The sequence below is a fragment of the Hipposideros armiger genome, unplaced genomic scaffold (genome assembly GCF_001890085.2).
Source record: "Hipposideros armiger isolate ML-2016 unplaced genomic scaffold, ASM189008v1 scaffold_514, whole genome shotgun sequence".
Lineage (NCBI taxonomy): Eukaryota > Metazoa > Chordata > Mammalia > Chiroptera > Hipposideridae > Hipposideros > Hipposideros armiger.
The window spans coordinates 1,214,803-1,224,900 of record NW_017731864.1 but is presented as its reverse complement, the minus strand read 5'-3'; the positions used below and the strand labels follow the sequence as shown (position 1 = coordinate 1,224,900).

General features: G+C 38.7%; 1 protein-coding gene across 1 annotated transcript in view; it reads left to right on the top strand.

The window, feature by feature from the left end:
• The window catches only part of COL4A4 (collagen type IV alpha 4 chain), a 67,608-nt gene that overhangs the window by 3,666 nt on the left and 53,844 nt on the right, over positions 1 to 10,098 (top strand). Inside the window, exons 2-8 of the mRNA XM_019668062.1 lie at positions 46 to 99; positions 372 to 431; positions 1,259 to 1,303; positions 1,610 to 1,663; positions 2,510 to 2,579; positions 3,212 to 3,316; positions 7,299 to 7,463. Of these exons, the coding sequence (XP_019523607.1) occupies positions 58 to 99; positions 372 to 431; positions 1,259 to 1,303; positions 1,610 to 1,663; positions 2,510 to 2,579; positions 3,212 to 3,316; positions 7,299 to 7,463 (541 nt within the window). The 5' untranslated portion in view covers positions 46 to 57. The remainder of the gene's footprint in view (positions 1 to 45; positions 100 to 371; positions 432 to 1,258; positions 1,304 to 1,609; positions 1,664 to 2,509; positions 2,580 to 3,211; positions 3,317 to 7,298; positions 7,464 to 10,098) is intronic.

Genomic DNA, 10,098 nt, shown 5'->3' with positions numbered 1-10,098 from the left:
TTAAACAGTAAGAGTAAGCCAGATGATACTCATTGTGATTTTCAGGGTGTAAAAGGAATGCCTGGAATGGCTGGACCTCCAGGATCACCAGGACCCAAGGTACTTTATTAAAGTAACTTTTTAAAAATATTTGTATGATGTGCTATCTTAGTTCAAAAAAAATCTCTGCGTGGTCTTTATCATTGCTTTAAATTCTAATATATATTGGTAGAATTTTTCACTGTTTTATCATAATCCTGTAGGGTATCTCTTCTAAAGTAGTTGTTTTCCTTAACATGCTGGCAATAATTTGATTTCTTGTTTTGTTTTTGCATTCTTTATTGCTGCAGTATTGTTGCTTGAACCCTTCTAAATGTTGTTATTTCTTTAAGGGAGAGCCAGGAATTGGGGAAAAAGGAGAAAAGGGCATTCCTGGGTTCCCGGGCCCTCGGGTAAGGATCATTCATGAGTTTGGAGGCATTTTTCTCTCACATTTTTATAAAACTAGATCAATATTTCTGAGACCTCAGGAGTGGGACTATCTCACATAAGGACAATTTATTTTGACAACGAGAATTGTGAAATCACTAAATGTCCCAGAAAACCACTTCCATTGACATTGTTTAGATAAAACAGGCAAGCAGAAATTAGAAGAATTGGCAGGAAGTAACAGGGTTGTAGCACTCCCTGATTTGGAATTGTTAAGTTAAGTCTATTTGATAAAAGAAGGTACTGACCTCGGGGAAGTAGCTAGAAAAAAAGCATAGAATCAGGCCACAAACATCACCACACATGTCACCCATTCATAGAGTCACCTTGGAGGCCAGACCCCAGCAGGCACGGGCATTGAGTTTATTTGGCTCTAGATTTAGTACTTAATGGGACAACATCGGCTTTCATGGTAATTTTTATTACTGATAATGCATAGAACAAATATTAATCTCTAGACAAATTATATTGCAAAGATTTCAAAGATATTTATCCTAGTGCAAGCACTAAGTTAAACCAAAATACATGAGTAACAACAACAAAAATATGTCTCTATTAAAGCACTGGCGAAGACATCAACTTAAAGAAAAATAAAAGTAATGAGCAATTAAAATAGTAAATGTTATAAAGAAGTGGAATATATTTCATATTTATTTCCTTTTATTCAACTAACTTTGTCAATAAGATTAAATATCCACGGAGTCATCTCATAACGTGAAACATGATTCCTTGAACTGGCGCCTACATTTTAATTTAATTCTGTTTGTGTTGATTTTTGTGAATTTATTAGGGCGACCCAGGCTCCTATGGACCTCCAGGTTTTCCAGGATTAAAGGTAAAGGGACACCATTACGGGGTGACAAATACATTTTCATTAGTAAATGCAATTCACTGTCTTTCCAGAATTGTACCAGTGCATACATGCACTCCGTAATTGGAAAGAGAGACACATTCATTTTATGAATTACATGATTTAGCTGTGGGTGTAAAAATTAATGCAGAAAACTGATACAACCCAAAAGCAATGTGGAGATTTTGCACGGAGCCACAGTGAGCATGTGTTTTCCAAATTAAAAAAGAATGAGATAATTAGTCACCCGATCACATTTTTTATAAAAGGCATGTTTCTGGTTATTTGCAGGGGGAAACGGGACTGTTTGGAGATCCTGGACCATTTGGATTTCTTGGCCCAAAGGTAAAAAAGTGAACCTATTTGATTACCACCTAATAAAATTCTACACACAATGCAGTATGTATTACAGAATTGTACACTTGAAACCTATAGAATTTTATTAACCAATATCATACCAATAAATTTAATAAAAATATTTCAATGAATTATTCAAAAATGTAACTTTTGAAAGAGACAGAGTTCATTTTGTATATATTATTTTTATTGAGTGTTGTAATGATTACATTTTACATTTGAGCAATGATCCTTTTGAAGGTGAATGGTGATGAAAGTTTAAAAGATTCCATGGGGATCATATAGTATCATGATCAAAACCAGAAAGAGTTATAGGAGCTTTCTGCTTTCGCCACCACTGAATTTTTTTCTTTCCTTTGTAACCTCTGTGACCCCACATTCAGCACTTGCTCAGGAAAAGCCATGGTGGCATCAGGGAAATATGATTAAGGGGGACAATATTTGCTGTTAAAATAAAATGTAGACTCAGATCTTGTAGGTGAATAAAATATTTGTCCGAGAGTGCCAAGTTAGACGTTAATGCTTGTTGTATATCTACAAAACTTCATGGCTTCAGAGGTATCTAACTTATGAGTATGGAATAATTGTGTTGGAATTAAAAACATTTTTTTATTTTGTGAGAACTTTGACAGGGTATTTATGTCTATTCATAGGTAGACAGTCAGGGGCCTTTGTTCTTCCTAGAAGTCCATAAACTATTCATTTCTCTAGTCAGCCTATTATCTTTATTTCCTTTACAAATGTACTCTTGGTCCCTCTAATATTTATTTAATGACAGGAAACATGAGAAAATACTAATATTTCTAAGAAAAGTGAATGAATGAATGATTGCAGGGGGATCCCGGAGACCGTGGACACCCAGGACCGCCAGGTGTTCTGGCCACGCCACCTTTTCCGCTTAAAGGTTTGTGTTTCATTCAGTTCCTCCACTAATTATTCACAAATGGGATTGGAGTGGCCCTGACAGAAGAGTCCGGTCCAGTGTTTCCAGAGTTTGCACGCTAAGCAGGTTAAATAAGCAGGGTTGTCGGAAAAGTCATGACACATTTTTGCAACGAAAAACATAGAAAAAAATACATCATGACTTTTCCAACAACCCAATATTTGAACTTTAGCATGAATATATCATCATACAAGCACAGGTAGAGATCTGTATCTTGGTTCATTTCTATTGGCACAAGACATCAATTGTTATTTTAGTATGTAAGCACTATGCTGGGGTTTTATTATCAGGGTTTGTCAGTTGTTAATATACATATGTGTAAAACCATTTGACTAAGACCTACCGAGATGCTGCCTCCAAGAAAATGGTGGCCTATGTCAGTGACAACAATAGCGCCGCTCAAAGTTCATGTGTCTGCAGAGGAGAGGTAGATGAAGGGGCTCAGACCTAAGATAAAACATTCAAAATGTGGTGAGAAACTGCAAAACAGCCTCCTAGCTGTCCTTCAACAAGCCTCACAAAAAATAATTGTATATGAATTTTAAAATGGAGATATTACGTTTATTATAGTCACATGTCGTTATTTTTGGCAGGCCCTCGGGGAGATCCCGGACTCCCTGGACACTATGGAGAGATGGGGGCTGCTGGAGCCCCTGGTCCCCCTGGAGCCCCGGGCAGACCAGGGAAAGCCTGTCCAGGTATGACTCCACTGGCTTTTATAAGCCAGGCCTGCTACATCCTTGTCCACACCAGTGCTGCTCAGCTCCAGCTGATACTGAAATCACCTTAGGTGCGTTTCAAAAATGCTAAGGGCTGTGCCTACCCCAGACCAAGAATGTTGGATGCTCTGGGTGATGGACTTAGGCCTCTGCTAGTATTTCTAATGTACAGACAGGGTGAAGGATCACTGAACTCAAACAAATTAATCACTTACTTGGAGGAAATCCACATTCTTGGACAGCATATCAGAAACATTCAATCAAGATCTCAAGAGTGTGGAGAAGAATATGTATGCACAACAGGCTTTTCATAAGCTTATCGCATGTACATAAGATTTGGAAACTGCTACTGGGGTTAGAGAGTTTCTTCAGGTCTTTCCCACCCTCTCGGAAGGTTCTCCATATTGACATCTATTTGTCAAAATTGAGTTATTCCACCTAGGTTCCAACTGAAATTTCCTACATGCAGTGTAGAAATACAAATTATAAATTAAAGCATAAAATTTTGATTCAGCCTTAGTTAAAAATACAAACCAGCCTCTCCCCTCAAACACACAAACAAACAAACACTTTATAGCTTGTGGCAGTATTTGATGAAGAGCCTGGGAAATAGTTCTGTTGACCTAAGGACTTTGAACTCTTTCAAGTGCTGTGGTGGTTAGTATTCCCAGTAAAGTTAGGAATAGAAATTTAGAGGATATTCGCATTCTGTGAACCCAGGAGAACTGATTAAACATGTGAGGAGAAAAGTCTTGAATAAATGTAATTTATCCAGTCTGTGTCTCTTGTTATGTTTACTGAGAAGGAGTGAAATGCTTCCTGAGGTATTCAACTGTTAACTGCAAAGTTCTTGTTTAATCTTTCATGAATCTAGCTTCCACTTTGTAGGCTCTGATGGCCACAAACGTAGTAGAGTTTTGCCTAGTTCATTTAATCTTTAGATATCATAGCCTTGGCTTAATTGACCCGGGTCTGTACAAATCATATAAAGTACTCTGTTAGTCAGGAAGCATTAGACTCTGGTCTCAGATTTCTCCTTTTGGGCTTGTTTATAATAAAATACTGCTTCCAGCAGATTGAAAGCAAACCCAATGGGAGTAAGTGACACATGTGTCTAGCATATTCAAAACCAAACATAACAGGAAACCTCTTAATTCCACAAGACTTTTTTAAAAAGAATTAACCCAGTGGCTTTCAAATCTTGACTACAACCCATAGTAAGAAATAATTTTATATTGTATTGCATTTACATTACATCATACACACATATGTGTATCCACATAGGCATAAAATTGAAACAAATTTCACAAAATAATACCTTTATGGTATATGATACACTACATTTTCTATTTCATTGTTTTCTTTTGAAAAAAAATGTTGAATGCTGGCCACAATTTAATTGATTTCACGCTCTACAAATGGGTGGTCAAGGCTGACATATGCTTTACACAATAAGCCATTCTCCCTCTTGGAATTTTCCCTGGCACTGGGACAAGGCAACATCCAGGTCCGTCCAGTGACCAACTATAGAGATTCTGAGCCAGCTCTTAGGAATTGCATGAAGACAAGATGGCGACCAAGTCCACAAGAGTACACATTCATTTTGTCCTAATTACACCAACGTATGTAGCCTTTATTATACGGGCTTTATTGTGTAATCACCTGCAGTATTTACCATGAGATAAGCAGAGTTTGGGAGTCAGACACCTGTGATTAAATCACAGCCTTGCCACTTAGTATAGTGAAATAATTATGTGTTTTATACTATGGACTAAAACCTTTCCAGATTCTACTACTTATAAGTTGTGTGGTCTTGGTCATTTGTTAAACTTTTCTGTGCCTTAGTTTTCTCGTTTGCAAAATGGAGCTTTTGTTCAAGGTCAAAAGAAGCAATATGAATACAGTTCTTAGAATACAGCCTGGCATATAGTAAAGATTCACTGTATTAGCTATTATTATTATTATTATTATTATTATTATTATTACCCATATTTGGCCTAAATTTTCCATGACTTACCTATAAGGTACAAACTTTTCACAGTTGTTTGAAGAATAAAGATGATGTGTGAAAATATATGCAAAGTCCCAGCACATATGCATACAATAATGAAAACCATTATTTAACTAGCACGCTATAGTACTGATTAGTGACAGGGCTTCAGTTGTCTATTGCTGAAAAAATTATCCAAACCTAGTGGCTTAAAATAATGACAATCATTTCATTCCCTTTCACTCTTTCTGTGGTGCTGGAAATCAGGAAGGGCTCAGCTGAGCGATGGTAAATCAGGGATTTTCACACTCTGGCGGCAACGGGAATAGGCAGACTGGCCAGACATCTCCCTCCCACCTCTCTCATAGATCTCTGTCTGCACAGGACCTCTCTGTGTGGACTCTGTACTTAATTTCGGCTTCCTTACAGCTTGGGAGCTTCCAAGCAATGTGATTGCTTCTATGGTGGGTTAGGCCTCCAGTCCCCAGCATTTCAGCTCACAAGGCAGAAGCTGAATCACATTTAATAACCTAGCCTTGGAAACCGTGTGGTGTCACTCCGCCACTCTATTATTATAATTCAAACAGTCACACAAGCCTACCACAGTCAAAGGGAGGGGGACACTCGATTTCTTTTTTTTTTTTTTTTAAAGATTTTTATTGGGTAATTGGGGGGATGGGAACAGTGCTGGGGAATTAGGGGAAGGGGAACAGACAAGTTGCTGTCGTTTTTTTTTGTTCTTCAATCTAGTTGTGGAGGACGCTGCTTCACTGGCCCAAGTTGGCACCATCATCGCGCTCTTCCCTGGCCGAGGCAGATCAGTCGCCGGCTTCTGGACGGCCGCTCACTGCGGCTGCTGGCCGCTCACGCTGGCTGCTGGCTACATATGGTAGCCCATGGCAACCCACTGCCACAGGGAGTGCAGCCTATGCCGTCGCCAGCGACTCACGGCAGCCCAGCTCCAGGTTGAGCTGTTGTTCAGCATCTTAGCTGTAGAGGGCAGTGTCACTGGCCCTCATATGTGGGATCCGAACCGGGGCCCTCTGGCATCCCAAGCGAGTTCTTAACCATCGCGCCACTCGGCCGGCCCTCGATTTCTTAATAGAGGAGTGTCAAGGTGCTACAAGAATGTGAGGGACCAGAGCAACCATGGTGGCCATCTTTGAAAACCACAGTCTCCCACAGAGATTCTAGAAGCAGGCATGCTTAGGAAGACACAGTTAGGAGAAGTGTTCGCTTCCCCATGAAGGCTTTCAGCTGTCTTTTAAGTCAAAGTCACCAGGGAGAGGGAATAGGACCTCAAGGGGAAGGAGGATTCAGCTGCTGTTGCTTTACTCACTTTGACCTCTGAGCACACTGAGCATCTCATCGTTCTGTGAGCATGTGCCATTGCCAAATATCGCACTAAGCTTCTTATGTGGATTATTTTATTTAATCCTCATAACAGGCCTCTGAGGTAGATATGAGGATTAAAGAAGTTAAATCACCTACTTAAGTACCTGGAGCTGGAGAAGCAGAGGCCAGGTTCAAATCCAGCACCTCTGTGTTTCCCTACCAGCTTGGGTTGCTACGGTATTTTATGTCCTACATAGATGATCATGTGAGTCCGTATTTATTCACTAAATGTGCTAATCTGCTTATTCATATTATTTTTACCAAGTTATCAAGTTGGAGAGATTGAAAAAAAATTTTTTTATTGAATAATATATACTTATTTCTCAATAACCCTAAAGAATGGGGGAAGGTAAGAAAATCTGATTCCCAACCCTGTTTGTTTCCACTGAACGTGCTTGTTTTGTTGTAGGTGAGGCATTTTGATAACTGGGGTATTCAGTTATTTTTTTAACTACATTTTTTTTCCTTCAAAAATAAAATTCCACAGCCTAAGCAAGAATGTACTGATTTGATTTCTTCAAGAGAAAAGTTTAATCTGAAAGTGTATGTGGTTTTCATTCTTGATTTCTCTTGGAGGCATGATGGGACACCCTGGGCCACGAGGACTTCCTGGTCATCCTGGACTTCCAGGGGCAGCTGGTGTACCAGGAAGACCTGATTCTGCTCCAGGAAAACCAGGGTACCCAGGACCACCTGGGTTGCCTGGACCACCAGGGCTGCAGGGACCTCCAGGATCAGATGGTAATGTGCTTCTCATTCACATTCACTGTCATTTATGTTGAAATTTGTAATGTCATTCAGAAGATGTGACTTTCTGAATGTTTTAAAAATAGTAGTTCCTGAACCAAGTTAACTGATGGTGGACTATCATATCAATTAAAGCATATGAAATTATTTGGTGGACAATTTAAGTGTGATGACAGAATTTTGTAAATTAATATAATTTTATTTTTTAAATGTAGTTTTAATTTTTATCAGCATTATATGTGGACCTGGCTTAAGAGCCAAACAGTTCCACAAAGCCAGTTATAAAGAACTGCCATCCCCAGGCAACCCCTTCTCGTTTTCCTACTTGGATCTTTTGTTATTTGCCTCTATGTTGCCATTCAACATACTTGTATTATTATTTGTTAATTTTTCAGTTTGAGCATTGTCTTTTGACTTCCCTCTATAGAAGATGAATTTAGCCCTTTTCAGCCTCCCTCCCTACCACATATGTGCACTTTGGAAAATACAGTTATTATAGTTTTGGTTAAATAAATATTCAGTGTTTACAATGAATAGTTTTTAAGTTCTATTCTCCAGTTAAGCTACATAATACTATATACTATTGCTTTTCTAGCACATTTTGTTAACAATTGTCTAGTTTTCTTTATTTGTGTTTTTCTTTGGTTTTCAATGTACTTATTGCTAATTCAACCTCAACCCACCTAGAATCATATAAATCTCCTAATAATACATTATATAACTCATTAAATATTCTATCAATATTGTATCTTTTTTTTAAAGATTTTATTGGGGAATTGGGGAAGGGAAACAGACAAGTTGCTGTCCTTTTGTTCTTCAGTCTAGTTATGGAGGACGCTGCTTCACTGGCCCACGTTGGTATTATGATCATTGAGCTCTTCCTGGTTGAGGCAGTTGGTTTCTGGCCATTGGACAGCCACTCATGCTGGCTGCCAGCCACTCACAGTAGCTCACGGCAGCCCACTGCAGCCCCACTGCAGCCTACACCATTGCCAGCTACTCAAGGCAGCCCAGCTCCAGGTTGAGCTGTTGTTCACCATCTTAGTTGTAGAGAGCGCAGTGTCATTGGCCCATGAGGGAACTGAACCAGCGGCCCTGCTGCTCAGAGCTTGCATTCCCAAGCCAACTCTTAACCAACTGAGCCAGCCGGCTGACCCTCAATATTGTATCTTTGAATAAATCTCTCCTGGAGTTTTCTGTTTTTTGACCTGTTCAAATTAGGTCAGGTTGCATTTTTAATTTGCTGCTGAGACACTGTCTTAAGATCTTCCTTTACCATTATCCTGGGAATCAATTCCCTCTCTCTCTCTCTCTCTCTCTCTCTCTCTCTCTCTCTCTCTCTCTCTCTCTCTCTCTCTCTCTGTCTCTCTCTCTCTGTTTTTCGTAACTCATATATTTCTTTTTTTCTTTTTTTAGCTGAGGCATCCTGCCACTTGTTGGCAGCTCAGCTGCAGCTCAGCTCGGGCCAGACTCGAACCGCTGTTGCTCAGAGCTCAAACATTTGAGTGAGCTCTTAACCAACTGAGCCACTCAGCCGGCCCTCATATATTTCTTTTAATGGTTTACTCTCTCTCATTATACTTCCTGAAGAAAGGTGTAAATTTGGAGGCTCTTACTTGTCTGAGAATATCTTTATTCCATTTGTGGAATTTGATTGATAGCTTGGCTGAGTATAAAATTCTAGGCTTAGAAATATCTTTCCCTCAGGTCTTTGAAGGCATTCTCCATTGTTTTCTAGCTTCCCGTGTTGTTACTGAGAAGTTTAATAACATTGAGATATTTAATCCTTTGAAATATTTTTCTTCTCTGAAGGCTTATAGTTTTTCTTTGTTTTTGATGTCCTTAAATTTCACAATGATTGGCCTATGTGTGAGTACATTTGTATGTATTTGCAGGTTCTTAGGTGGCAGTTTCAATCCAACACAAATTCTACATTTCTGGATAATTTTCTTGAAGATATTCTCTTCTCCACTTTTTTTCCTTTTTTTTTTTTCTGGATGCTACAGATTTTTCAGAGAATCCATTGTACATGTCTCGTTTTCTCATCATTATTATTCTTCACCTTTAAATTTTCTGTAACACATTCTGGGAGATTTTCTCAACTGCATCTTCTAACTTTGCTCTTGAATTTTAAAATTTCTGCTATCATTTCTTTTCTAGTTTCCAAGGATTTAGTTGTTGCTATTATTCTTTTTTTAGTGTTTTCTTTTGCAGCAGCCTGTTCATGTTGCAAGGATGAAATGCCTTCCATCATCTGCTTTTTAAATTATGTAGTTTCTTTTAAAGTTTTCTTCTTGTTTCCTCCATTTTTGGGGGGGATGAGGGGTGGTTATCCTACTGCAGTTTTTGAGAAGGGGATCTTATGTTTCAACTGTTTCTTTAACAAATCACCTTGTTTGAGGCCTCACTGTCATTCTACTTCAGAGATACACATTTCTGAACTTTAGGAGAGATTTCTTATGTAAATTGTGTTCTTTCTTCACTTTCCTTTTCTCCACTGCCTGGGTAGAATTCAGATTTTTAGGGTCTGCTGTCTTATTACATCTTCTTGCTGTTGTTTTCTTTCCCTTTTTCTTTGTCTTGCAGGCTTATGCCTTTTAATTATATATATATATATATATATATATAT